This window comes from Brachypodium distachyon, chromosome 1 (assembly GCF_000005505.3).
Source record: "Brachypodium distachyon strain Bd21 chromosome 1, Brachypodium_distachyon_v3.0, whole genome shotgun sequence".
NCBI lineage: Eukaryota > Viridiplantae > Streptophyta > Magnoliopsida > Poales > Poaceae > Brachypodium > Brachypodium distachyon.
In genome coordinates this window covers 57,416,140-57,430,100 of record NC_016131.3, presented here as the reverse complement: position 1 = coordinate 57,430,100, position 13,961 = coordinate 57,416,140, and the positions used below count along the sequence as shown (strand labels likewise).

Genomic DNA, 13,961 nt, shown 5'->3' with positions numbered 1-13,961 from the left:
CAACAAATCTGAAAGGCGCCAACATCATCAAGATTAGTAGCGACAAAAATACAAATGTGGAACCTTGCACGGTTCTCTATGTCATATTGCTTTTCATCACACTTATCTGTGGGCATATATAGATCATGTGAAACGAGCACAAGATATGCAAAAATTGAAGGGCGTCATGAGCACTCTAAAAGCAAAGCAAATACAAGCAAAAAAATAGATGAAATGACCTACATGAGACGGTTTTGCAAGGCCAAAGTAGTAGGACATACATGATGTTAAAAAATTCTCGACGACAGACTTGCAAAACATAGATGGAGCACGAACAAGCCACAAATGTGACATATCCATTTTCTACAAGGTGAACCGGTCCAGCCACCTCCAAGGTCTGCACTATCAATTCAAGCTCTTGCTACGAACTATGTTAGATCAAACTCGAAGTCTAGCGGCATCCAACGTCATGGCTGGCAAAGACCTCCAGATGGTATGCAAAAGCTTAATGTGGATGCATCTTTTATTGATGACATGGATGAAGGCGCAACAGGTGCAGTTATCCGAGATGTTCGGGCATGTTTGTTGGAGCGTCGAACAGTTTTATCCCCATCGTCTATGATGCCGCTACGGCTGAAGCATTGGCATTATGGCATGGAATTCAGCTCGCTAAAAACTTGGGTTGTTCAAACCTCTTGATCAATTCGGACAGTGTTGAGGTGGTGCATGAGATGACAAGTGAATACTGGCCCTCTTCACCAGCTGCCGCCATTTATATTGATTGATTGAAGCCCTTAAAGAGTTCGGGAAGGTTGTCATTGAGTATTGTCCAAGAGAAGCAAACAGGTTGCACATGAACTAGTTAGACTAGCTAGGGTTGATCCACCACCACATGTTTGGCTGGACAATTCTCCAAGTTTTATTAATTCTCTTCTCGTAGATGATGTTACTCTTGTTTAATTATTAATAAAGCTACCCATGATGGCTTTTCTAAAAAAAACTAACACGATAAAGAAAAGAGTAAGAAATGGTGTTATCCATCTCGCCGAAGACAAAACTACCGACCGTGGCATAAAACTAATTTCCCACCACATTCATGCCTTTTTCGAGCACTCTAATCGTGAGGTGAGTGGTGTTGCACATGAGCTGGCAAGGATGTCAAAGTTTTCACATTCTCTCTGCTCCGTATTTGGGTAGATGAACCACCATCCAGTATGGTGCCTTATCTTTACTCGAGAAGTAATAAAGTGGTGGAATTTGTGTTAAGAAAAAGGTCCACGCCACACTACCACAAATCTTATGGAAAGCTAGACAAATGGAGATCGAAAAAACTCTACACACGTGCACTACCAACTCTTGTTTCTTCAAAAGAAAGTTCAAACATTCTCCCCACCTAAACATAAAGTCCACACACAAGAACATACTAGGCACTTCTTATTCCGGAGGCAATATTTTCGTGTGGCCCCCAACAATTTCCTTCTCCGATCCAAGCCAAGCCAAAAGGCTCACCTCCACACCACCAGCACTCGACAAAATTCCAGTCAACATCCATTAAATTGTAAAGAACAAAGAGAGAGTATATCTGTAAAAAAAATATAGTACTGCTCCTACTAACTCAAAGTGAAAATAAGTTTAAAAAAATACTCTATACAAAATTCAAGTAAAAAAGAGGCACTAGTTTGGCTTAGTAGTTACCAGTGCTTAGCTTGGTTAGATTACATCCAAGGAGGCACTGACAAAAATCGATTTTACGAGGCACCTCTTGGCGTCCGCACCATCGTCACGAGGCACGCACGCGGACGCGGGGCTGCCGCGCTCTTTCCTTCTCCTTCTCCTCCTCCTCCGCCTATACATACCCCCAGCCCCGCCTCCTCTCTGCTCTCCCATTCCGCCATTAACCCAAAACCAGTACGAAGCCCTTCTTCCTCTGAATCTTGAACCCCCGAATCCCATGCCTGCAGTCGTGAGGGCGCGCGTGGTAGTGCACTGAGATTGAGATTCCAATTAACGCGGCCGGACTCCATGCGGCATCGGCAGCAAGGGGAGGAGGACAAGGAGCTGTTCGTGCAGTGGAGGCCCTGCGACAAGAAGAGGTCCTAGTCGCCGCCGGAGCAAAGCACAGATCCGTCCGGTGGTTGATTTAGTTGATTGATTTGGTCCGGTGGTTGGTTGATTTGGGCGAGCGGCCGGAGAGAGGGAAGATGAGCGCTCACGGCGGCGGCGGCGGCGGCGGAGGGAGGACGCGGGTGGGGAGGTACGAGCTGGGGCGGACCCTCGGGGAGGGCACCTTCGCCAAGGTCAAGTTCGCCCGGAACGTCGAGACCGGCGAGAATGTCGCCATCAAGATCCTCGACAAGGACAAGGTCCTCAGGCACAAGATGATCGCGCAGGTACCTTCTTCTTGCCGTCTCCTCCTCTTGTTCTCCTTGTTCTGTTCTCTTCTGTTTCTTCGTCCGAGGATTGTAACGTCAACTAAAAAAAAAGAAGTCTCCTTTTTCCCATCCCAGATAATCCCTGCTGCACGTAAAGGGGAAGAATTTTGATTTTTTTTACGACTGTTTTAAACTTTTAATCAGCGGGTGATTAAATTAAGGGGAATTTAGTTTAGTTCTTCCGATGATTCCGATTCCCTGGAAACGGCGAGGCGTGGGGATTTGTGGAACCGGCCTTCCGGTTCAATGCGCGGACTGTGACTTTTGGACGAGCGGGCGTCTCGTGCGCGTTTGTTGGAACTCGTAAAGCGGGCGTTTTTAGTTGGCTGCGTGATCAAACTTTGCCCCGGACTTTTTGTTTGGTCTCTGATATTGATGCCTTTTGCAGATAAAGCGAGAGATCTCCACCATGAAGCTCATCAGGCACCCCAACGTCATCCGGATGTACGAGGTATACATACATACCTATCTCTAGGAACTATACGGCTATACCTATTTATGCACACCTGTAAATAAAATCTGTTGGTATGGAGTTGTGGAGTTGTATATGATGGTACTAGTATGTTGTTATGCAGTTGTGGAACCTGAAACCATGAAAAAAGCAGAGTAAGAATGGTCATTAATTAATTTTCTTCACTCTTTTCTTTTAGGAAAGATAGTTTCTATTATTCTATACTGTTGTCCAAAATTTATCTTGTAATAAATTTGTTCATGTTCATCACGGAAGGGAATTATTTTGTTCTTCTTTTGCTCTCTGACACTGACTTTTTTTTTTGCCTTGACTATGTCCACTTAATGGGTGTTTGTACTTGTGAAGGTGATGGCCAGCAAGACAAAGATATACATAGTGATTGAGCTTGTCACCGGTGGCGAACTTTTCGACAAAATCGTGAGTGATTGATATCTCTGTCGACATCTTTAGTTATGCTTTCCACTATCTGTTATGTGCTTAATTTTGCTGCAATTTGTGGTCTAGGCTTCACGCGGGAGGCTGAAAGAGGACGACGCAAGGAAATATTTCCAGCAGCTGATCAACGCTGTCGATTACTGCCATAGCAGAGGTGTCTATCACCGTGATCTGAAGGTATGGTGGTGTTTAACTGTTTTGTGGTGGTTACTTATGTGCTCCTTGCCAAGAAATTATGGTTAATGGCAAAAATCTCTGTTTTTCAGCCTGAAAATCTTCTGCTTGATGCTAATGGCACCCTCAAGGTTTCCGATTTTGGATTGAGCGCGTTGTCTCAACAAGTTCGAGTGAGTAACTCAACTGCCCTCCTTTGTTCAACTTGACGAAAACCGCTGTCATGAAAAAAATTCAGTGTTTTCAGCTTGTTCTGTTGTTGGTTTTTTCTGACGGTGGTTTTCATATCTTTTTGGTATTTGCAGGAGGATGGGCTGCTGCACACTACTTGTGGAACTCCCAATTATGTTGCTCCCGAGGTTCTTCATTTGTGTCCATGCCTTAAGTTAAATATGTACTTCTCGTGTTACAAGTGAATATTTTGTTCTCATTTTTCAATACTCTTGGACGTGCAGGTTATAAATAACAAAGGCTATGATGGAGCCAAGGCTGATCTGTGGTCATGTGGAGTGATTCTGTTTGTCCTCATGGCGGGTTACCTTCCGTTTGAAGACTCAAACCTCATGTCACTTTACAAGAAGGTGAATTACTTTTACTACTTTTTTTGTCAAAAACAAGTTACCTATTTTGAGAGAAAAAAGTTACCTTTACTACTACAATGCAAGTTCTTGGTCTATGTTACCAAAACGAGTGCTGGATAATGGAAATTTGACCTAGTTGTTAATGCAGATATACAAAGCGGACTTTACTTGCCCATCTTGGTTCTCCACAAGCGCAAAAAAGCTCATCAAGAAGATACTGGATCCTAATCCTAACACTGTAAGTCCATCTGTTCATTGGTAGCATACCAGCCTCCATTCTGTTCATAGGTAGCTCATGCTATTTATATGGCTATGTGCAGAGGATAACTATTGCTGAGGTTATTAACAACGAGTGGTTCAAGAAAGGATATCAGCCTCCTAGGTTTGAGACAGCCGACGTTAATTTGGATGATGTCAACTCTATTTTTAATGAATCCGGGGCAAGTTATTTTCACTCTCTTACCTCAATATGCGTGTCATAAATTCATAATGCCGTGGACTGACTTTGAACATTGTTTGTAATGATCCAGGACCCAGCACAGCTTGTGGTTGAGAGGCGTGAAGAAAGACCAGCGGTGATGAATGCTTTTGAGTTGATTTCTACCTCGCAAGGCCTCAATCTTGGCACCCTGTTTGAGAAGCAAACGGTATGTTCATGGCCTTAAATTGTTTTGAATTAAGACTTCTGTAACCATGAGATTCTTTTTCTTCAATCTGATATTTTTTCTATTAAAAGGGTTCTGTTAAGCGAGAAACAAGGTTCGCGTCGAGACTTCCTGCAAATGAGATATTGTCGAAAATCGAAGCAGCAGCAGGACCCATGGGCTTCAATGTACAGAAGCGCAACTATAAGGTACTTTTTAGAAGAAAAAAAGATGTAACCACTTATTTCCTTTTGGAATGACATCTGGGTCGTGTTCGAGGGGGGAAAAAATCCTTTTGACCTAAAACATTGTTCTGATGACAATTATTTAAATCAAATCAGCTGAAGTTGCAAGGAGAGAATCCTGGAAGGAAAGGTCAGCTGGCAATTGCGACAGAGGTACGTTTCAACATTGTGCTCTGCCTTTTTGTATCTTGCTTGATACTGTTCTTGCCTGGGAAATAGACTGAGATCATTCCATTTGTAATAACTTCAGGTGTTTGAAGTCACACCCTCACTCTACATGGTCGAGCTCCGCAAGTCGAATGGAGACACCCTTGAATTCCACAATGTATGATTCTTAAAGCTTCATCACAATTCAAACTGAGTGATACATCTCTGAAATTACTCAGGACTTCAAATTGTTTCAACAAAAGAACTTTACTGTTGGACTTTAGACTGATCCATTTACATGTTTTTGCTCTCTGCAGTTCTATCATAGCATCTCGAATGGCCTGAAGGACGTCATGTGGAAGCCGGATAGCAGCATAGCTGAAGCCGACGAGATACGGCACTAGACAAAATGTTAGAAGTAGTAGAAGATAAAACTAGACAGCATCATCAGGAAAGACCTGTTTTTACCTGTTCCAGACTTGGTTGTAAACATAAACCCGAGCTTATGGATGAATGAATGTGCAGAGTTGAATTAATTTTAGTTTAGTAGCAAATGTTGCCAGAATTCGGGGAATTATTGAGTTGTCATCTATGCAATAATGCATGTGAAATTCATGTCCTATTGTAAAAACTTGCGCTGATAGGAGCAGATCCAATCTAATTAAATAAGATGTTGCTCCTGGAGGATCCATCTCCTTTTAAATTATCATCATATGGTAACCATTGGTCCTTCAATGTTGTTGACTTTGTCTTATTTCTATTTTTTAAATTACTCCCATCGTTAATGGAACTTCAGTTATCTGAACCTGTAGAAATAAGTAGGAAACACATCTCATCGAAAAGCTGTAAACAAATCATCATCATTAGTATTATTTTCTCTAGAGGATAAAAAAAGTACGCCACCTTCATTTTTAAGTATAGTTAAAAGTATCTATACACATAATTAAATGCGCAATCACCGACTTCGTTGACAAGAAGTATCTCTCTCTCGAACCCTCAGACTTGTGTAATAACAAACTTAAGCTTTGAAAGTAAAAGTGCGAATATTCAAGACAGAAGTGCTAAGATTTCGCTAGACTTGTCAAATTTCTAATTTCTAAAGTGAGTATGAGACAGTTCCTCAAGAATAGAAGCGGAACTGGCATTTGGAACGATGGGCAAAGCCCAGTTCAGCCCAGTAGGGCAGCAAGCCTGAGGCCCAGTAAATGCCTAGTTAGGCCCACAAGAGGCCCAGTTGGTTCCAGCACGATAAACATTCAGGGTCCGTCGGACTCAAGCTTCCACTCCGACGCGGTCGTACCCACCCACCCACCGGACAGACCCGAGCTTCGCCCGCATCGAGAGACGAGCGCCATGAGAGAGGAGGTCAGGAGCTCGTCGGCGGCGCCCGCCGACCCCCCGCCGCCGCCATCCGCCTCGCCGCCCGCCACCCCAGTCGCCAGGTAACTCTCCCTGCCCCGCCTCGTCCTCGCTTGTCTTCCCACTGGGGTCTGTCTGCTGCCCTGCTCTGCTGGTGCCCGGTCTTCAAATCGGAGGTTGCGGCCGCGTGGGGGGACGCCTCAGCCTCGGAGAGCTGGTCGACGCGGAGGAATTTTGCATTTTTGGCTTCAGATTTCGGGTTCGTGGCTCCCCCACTAGGGATTTTGAGCTAGGTGGGGTTGATAGGTCGGGACTAGTAGGGCGTCCGCTAAACCCTAGCGAGCTTGTTTCCTCGCCGCGCCGAGACAGCGAATTCGGGCACAGGCTTTATGATGCGGGTGTTCTGTGATTATTTCGCTGGCGAGCTTGCTGCTTCTGTAGCATTGAATTTTTACACGTACGGTGTTATTTTGGTTTCGCACACCTTCGCCTAGGTTACTGGCTGGAGGCACCAACAGAACACAGTTGACTCCGAGTTTATTTCTGTTGCCATGTTTTGCAAATACGTACTGTTTGCAAGTGGGGTTGATTTTAGGTCTATCTTAACAACCTTTTGTTGCTCTGAATGCAATGTGAATTGGGGAGTCCCAAATATAGAAATTTTGTATCTTTTTGTGGTTTTCCATACTTGCTCTGATTTAACACAATGAGCAACGTTGTACATGTCAATGCTCCATTCGATGCAAATTGTCCCTCAGCACAGTAGCACACACAAAAAAAAGTAACTGTGTCCTTGAAGCGTATATTTGGGAACAGACTGAGTGTTGATTTATCTCGTGCAGAACTGGGAAGCATATCATTTCCGGAACAAACGGGGACAAGTCTAATGCTATATTGATTATGTTTAACGTTTCATGTATACTGTACTCATGTATACATATTTATAGATTAATTGTGTGCTTGTACTAAAGCTCTTCCTTTTGCTTCTCAGTTCTGCTGGTCCCTCATCACCTCCCACGCAAACGAATGTAGCTAGCATAGATTGGTTAGGCAGCGAGCAGGTATCTAAAGTGGGGTCATCATTCCATGCTGCTTCACATGCTGCTCAGCCTTCTCTTAGTACCAATGCTGTTGGTGCTGCGATGGATTTCTCACAACCATCATGCAGACCATGGGAACGAGGAGACTTGCTTCATCGATTGGCTACATTTAAGCCCTCAACATGGGCTTCTAAGCCAAAGGTAACTTCTTCCTCTTATTGGACCTCTTGGTAAACCATGTCACTGTAACTTTGTAACTAACGAATCATCACATTGGGATTACTAGCATGGTGATAGTATTATTGGCTTCTGCACCTCTACCAGTTTAAATGTTTTCTTCTTCTTCGGGGGATGCTTAGCATAAACAATAATGAGAAAAGGGGTAATACTGTGTGTACCTCAATACCTGGGCATACATTTCGAATTGAATATCACTTACACCCTTCGTTTCATTTTATACTAGCTAAATACTCGTGCATCGCTACGGAATTTTTTATTGCATAAGGTTAAATGTTTCTGCCATTGTATTTCCTAACTTTCAGCAAACTATATTTTTTATGCTTATAAAATATAGAAATCCACTAACTAGAGATTGTGATAGAATGGGATGACAATTGTTTTAGTCTCTGTGAGGGTGAATGGACAACTCAGATCTTTGCAATAGTAAATATAAGGATAAAGATACAGCCCATTATGCGCACTGACTAATGAAACACTAAATTTGAGAGAAACTTGATGAGAAAAGTGCCTTCATACTGCCATTAAATTACACTGTACAAGCATTTAAACATCTTCCAAAGCATTTAACATGGTTTTCTTCTTCATCAGCTGTCTGCTTACAGTATTCTTGTCTACGTCAAAGTTGAGATATATTTAGAATAATGGCATATTTCCCTAATTGAAACCACCTTTGAACGATTTAGTTTCTCGATTTTAAGTGAGAAACGTGCAGATAAAAAATGTCATCCCAGTTTGTTTGAAAAAGAATACTAATATATTAAAATTTTACAGGCTGCTAGTTCACTGGCTTGTGCTCAAAGGGGCTGGGTGAACATTGATGTGGATAAAATTGAATGCGACACGTGTGGCACACATCTTATATTTACCGCATTGACATCCTGGTCCCCTGCTGAAGGTATGTCCTGACTCAGTAAGTTTTATTGTAGACCTCCTCACTTTGGAACTAACTGGTCCTGCTTAGCTATATCGAATTAGTTAATGATATCTGGTATATGTTACATTTTTGAAGTGATAACAACTCTTACACAGATGTATGACCTACAGTCTTTTCACTGAATGATTGTGTTTTCTCAAATAGTCATGCTTGATAGGTTCATGAAGATTGTGCAGGCATCGTATATGTTCCTTTAGTTGGGAATATTTTTCCCCATTAGCTGAGTTAGATGTGTTCTTTTTTTTACGAGTGCATAGTAGTTTGCATGGTGCATTTATTGACCAATATCTATGCAACCTCTCCTTGTGCAAGGTGGGAAGTTAGTTTAGATTCTCAATGCTTCTATACAAGTTTAAGTTATTCATGGAACTAGTCAGTATTATCAACCGATGTTGCCAGTTACCACGTGGGTTCTTTGCTACAATTTTAGGCAATTCTGTCTGATGTTACTTATGCCATACTACTTAGTTAAGCTGAACTTGTGTTGGTTGCATGTTTGATGTTTCTTGACAATATTGAAACAGGTTCAGACGTGAAACTGAAACCTAACTTACTCCTGATTATCATGCTGTAGTTGCTAATGCTGGAGAAGCCTTTGCCGAACAGCTTGATGCATCTCACCAGAATGATTGCCCCTGGAGAGGGAATAGCTGTGCTGATAGCCTAGTGCAGTTCCACTTCACTCCGTCTGCTCTTCTTGGTGGTTTTAAAGATCGCTGTGATGGGCTGTTGCAGTTTATATCTCTTCCTATTATTGCCTCATCTGCGGTTGAGAGTATGAAGCTCACCAGGAGTCATCAGATTGAACACGTCTTATCCCAATCAATTGCTATTTTGTGCGGGGAGCTGGGTTACAAAATTGACGGCACAACAGGAATTGATATCAATCATCAAGATGAGAACTGCAGCTACTCTCAAGTATGTCTTTTTTCTCTCTTCTTGATGCCACTTCTGTTGCTACTATAGTTGCAGATCTTGTTCACTTTACTTAACCTAGGCCTCTTCCATCTAATATATCCAGGCACAGAAGCTTATTAGCCTTTGTGGATGGGAACCTAGGTGGCTTCCAAATGTACAAGACTGGGAAGAAAATTCAACCCACTCTGCAAAAAATGCAGCTCCAGCTGAACCAGATAATCAGTTCCATTCCCGCTTTCCTGAGCATAATCAAAATTCTTACTCTACGTCTGTCAAGAAAGACAAGGGGAAAGGCAAACTGCGTGTAAAAGATTCTGGATGCAGCATGAGAGCACCTTTGTTGGATTGCAGCTTATGTGGAGCTACAGTGAGAATTTGGGACTTCAGAACCGTGCCACGTCCTTCTCATCTTAGTCTCGGTAACATTGATGCACCTGATGCAGGGACGAGACCTTTGTTGACACGCGGAATTAGTGCTACAAGTGGGATTAATGGATGGGTTGCTGAAGGCACAGATAGAAATAATGTTGAAGGACGTGATGAGACATGTACTGATGAGAGAAAATCACTGTCAAATGCTCAGGTTGACCTAAATCTTACAATGGCAGGAGGTTTGCCACCAACCCATTCTGGGATTCTCTCAATGCCTGAACATTTCAGTAATGGAGGGATGGGAATAGATCTGATGATCGGTCAGCCTACGGGAAGTGAGATTGGTGGCTATGCAGCCTCATTTGAATCTCGTGGTCCCAGTTCAAGGAAGCGTAATTTGGAGGAGGGTGGGAGCACAGCTGATAAGCCAATAAATAGGCTCCAGCCTGCTGACAGCATAGAAGGAACCGTCATTGACCGCGACGGTGATGAAGTTGATGATGCTGCACAAAATTCAGATATTAGAAGCAAAAGGCTTCGTGGATTTAATCTTTTTGATGTCAATCACCCATCTTCTTCTGGAGCTGGTCCCAGCAGAAATTTTAGTCTTGATCTGGACATAGATGTCAATAGATTCGATTCATCTAAAGCTGAGGGTCCATCTGCTCTTCGCAACTCATCTGCAAGAGACTCCATGAGGGCATCCTCTGTTATTGCAATGAACATCGTTCATGGCGCGGAGGAAAATTCAATGGAGAGTGTTGAATACCATCCATGTGATGGTGATGATGTTCAGAAGCCTTCAAGTGCACTCAGGAGTGGTGGAATGAGCGACACGTTGGATCTCAATTATAGCAACCAAGCACAGGAAAGCAGTTTTGTACAGCCTGCTGCTGACAGTAATGCAAGAGATGTAGGAGGGAGTAGTATGAATGGAGAGGAGGAGGTCCTGAATGCAGAAACAGCTCCTACTTTTGCTAGGGATCAACTTAGCCTGGGAGTTAGTGGAGGGAGTGTTGGAATGGGTGCTAGCCATGAAGCCGAGATTCATGGAATTGAGGTATCTGAGCATAAAACTGAGAGCGTCGTCGGAGATGTTGAACCATTTCCTGAGCTTACTGAGACCATGGGGCATACTGGTGAGTCAGTCCCTGGACCTGGAATGATGGGTGAGTTTGTCCCTGAAGATGTTGGTCGGGAAGAGCCTCAGGGTGATAGCCAAGATATGGCATCTCGGTTAGTGGATCGAGTTGACAGTGTTTCAACTAAAGCTGATTCTGTTGAGAGTGGAGAGAAGATGAGCCATGCCAGAGGCCTTGAAAGTAACATACAACATTCTCTCTCTTGCAATGCAAGAGTTTATTCTGGCATTGATTTATCTAAAGACGAAGTGACTCAGACCGGTAAAATGGTGTCTAAGGACGACTATGAACCAGGACCTGATCTTGGTACTTCAGCAACTAACCATTCTCCATGTCTTCTTTGTGCTTACATGTTACATATGCCTACTTTTCTCGAACCATATTAATCAAACTTTGTATGCGCTGCTTCTGAACTGAAAGTGTACATCATTAAAGGATTGCAAGTATTAACCAAACGAAAAGATTTATCATCAAGAATTCAAGATGTTGATAACTTGTCACTGTAGCAGTTTGGCATCCCTTCAATAAGATGGCTGCCAGCCTGTGTTCCTATAAGACCCATATAAACTTCTGCTGCCAAATTATGTCTTTTGTTGCATTCAGATAGTTGTGTCTTGATGTGAATATGTTATTTATGTTTTTATTCATTTGTTTGTCAGGGGCAACGAATGGAGAAAATGACTGTGAAACCGGTCTTCCAGAATTTGATCCAATTAATCATCACAACAATTATTGCCCGTGGGTTAATGGAAACGTTGCTGCCGCTTGCTGTATCAGTACTGGTTCCAGCACAATTAGTACAGCATTTTCTGGCTGGCAGCTTACGGTGGATGCTCTCGAGACTGTCCAGTCTCTTGGTCAAGACCAAAATCAAACTGCGCAGTCTGATTCTGCGGCGTCATTATGTAAGGTGAGAGTTTAGTCAAAACCATATGACACACTCATTTATTTTCTGGATGCTTTTCTAAATACAAACCTGTTTCACCCTCTGTACGGATCAGTAAACTCCTAGCATTCTGCAACTTTCCTGCTTTAGCACTTCACTTTCTTCTTTTGCCTTGCAGGACGATAACATCGCACCAAAGCGCAAGCTGCTGAAAAGGCCAAACCACAGCAAGTGCTAGTCGGAGCGCCTCCAGTAAATACATACGCACATTTGCTAAACTTGTTTTTTATCCAGCTTGCAAACAGTTTGAATGATGCAAACCTGAACTGATCCTTGTGTTTGCTATTTGTAGAACTAGGTTCAGAGCTCGGCATACCAGGAGAGCTCAAAAAGCGCGAGCAGGCGGGAGAAGAAGACGAATAAATTAAGCTTTTCGCTTTAGCCATTGTTGTAGATTCTAGACAGGGCTTTGCCCAGCGTCATGTCCCTTTTCTAAATTTTGTTTATATATTTACTATTTGGAGAGATCTAAGAATTCTGGAACCTACCCTATATGTCCTTGTCGTCGAAGACTTGTGCAAGTGAACGGCATTTGGCCCAGCTAACTTCTTTCATGTTGTTATTCCCCCCTTATTTCAGAGTTTTGATACTGCCTGATAGACCATTTGATGTGTACCATACATGATATCAGAATCTGTTTTCGTGGGAAAGATGAGAACTTGTTGCAGTGTCCGCTGGTTTGGAGACGCCGTGCTTTTACGCTTTCAGATGCAAGGAGGCGGTTTACTGGCTGAGTGGTCCATGATTTCACATACTCCCTAGACAAAACAAAGGATGTCTCAACTTTGACTAAATTTGAATGCATCTATACACTAAGTCATATCTAGATATATTCAAATTTTGATAAATTTGAGACATCTTTTGTTGGACGGAGTATGTACAAAGCTTCGTGTGGAGACTACAAAGCTGATCATTTGCACAGCAGAGAACCCATCCATTCAGGGCAACACAGAAACGCTGTAAAGAAGTTGCTTTACTTTTGAGAAGCCACTTATAGCAGGTAGTAGCAGATGAGCCACAAATCAGGTCAGATCCGTAATTCACAATTGAAATCAAGAATGATTAACTTTGGCCAGCTCTCATCCCCCTTCGTTGAGAGATTTTTCATTGCATTTATTTGTATGTAATGATGCTTGTCTAAAGAGTAAAGAGCATTTGTTCTTTAGCTTTTAAATAATGTTCCTTTCAATGTGCCCTCTACGGTGAGGGCTACACGAAGATGATTTGACATGGCCACCACTTCGAGAAGGACAGGATTCTATGATTTTATCCAGCGAAGCACACACACACAAGTTTGGGATCATGATGATTTTAATCCAGCGAACACACACGGTTGACACACGAAGCTTTCAGCCTAACCACATAGTAATACTAATTTGCAATCGCACGTCTTGTTTTGTAGTGAAGCAACCAGGGGGGCCTTATTTTCATTATTAAAGAACTCTTCTTTGTCCCAACTTGCATGCATAAAAAGAAAGATAATTATTAGTTTAGTTTTCGAGATCGAATATTATTAGTTTAGTGCCTTGATTTATTTTAGAAAGTGATACTCACTCCGATCCATATTAATTGTCACAAATTTGTCCAAATATGAATATATTTATGACTAAAAATCGTCTAGATACATGTAATGTTTCGACAATTATGTGCATCGGTGGGAGTAGAAAATTCTTGCCGGCTATTACATGGACGAACCTGTAAACTTTTCAGGTTTTAATTTTGCGGGTCACTATCGGCACCCAAACTTACATGACTCTTTTAAGAACCTTTTTCTTCCCTAAATTCAGCTACAGAAACAAAGGGTTGCGGCAACCCAGTTTTAGCATATGATTTCGTAGCGAGTGGCACCAAAAGGAATTCGAAATCTGAGACGAGAAGCAGCCTTGGCTTAGGAACAGTGG

At 42.6% G+C, this 13,961-nt stretch overlaps 1 protein-coding gene across 1 annotated transcript; it reads left to right on the top strand.

Annotated features, from left to right (window-relative positions):
* The first annotated feature begins 1,765 nt into the window (after positions 1-1,765).
* On the top strand, positions 1,766-12,710 carry LOC100834276. Its single transcript, XM_024458685.1, has 22 exons — positions 1,766-2,369; positions 2,800-2,862; positions 3,229-3,300; positions 3,388-3,495; positions 3,585-3,665; positions 3,798-3,851; positions 3,948-4,073; positions 4,222-4,311; positions 4,394-4,513; positions 4,604-4,720; positions 4,810-4,926; positions 5,059-5,115; positions 5,213-5,287; positions 5,427-5,506; positions 6,354-6,551; positions 7,460-7,709; positions 8,520-8,643; positions 9,257-9,600; positions 9,704-11,420; positions 11,774-12,024; positions 12,179-12,252; positions 12,353-12,710. Exons 1-21 carry the CDS (start codon positions 2,181-2,183, stop codon positions 12,236-12,238), a joined length of 4,293 nt encoding a protein of 1,430 aa, XP_024314453.1. The 5' UTR covers positions 1,766-2,180; the 3' UTR covers positions 12,239-12,252; positions 12,353-12,710.
* Positions 12,711-13,961: the final 1,251 nt, after the last annotated feature.

Bases quoted from the DNA above. Each gene is read 5' to 3' on its own strand.
- LOC100834276 (XM_024458685.1), top strand. From the start codon at position 2,181: ATGAGCGCTCACGGCGGCGGCGGCGGCGGCGGAGGGAGGACGCGGGTG. The intron at 4,721-4,809 runs GTATGTTCATGG...TTCTATTAAAAG, and splicing joins CCCTGTTTGAGAAGCAAACG to GGTTCTGTTAAGCGAGAAAC. The intron at 4,927-5,058 runs GTACTTTTTAGA...AAATCAAATCAG, and splicing joins TACAGAAGCGCAACTATAAG to CTGAAGTTGCAAGGAGAGAA.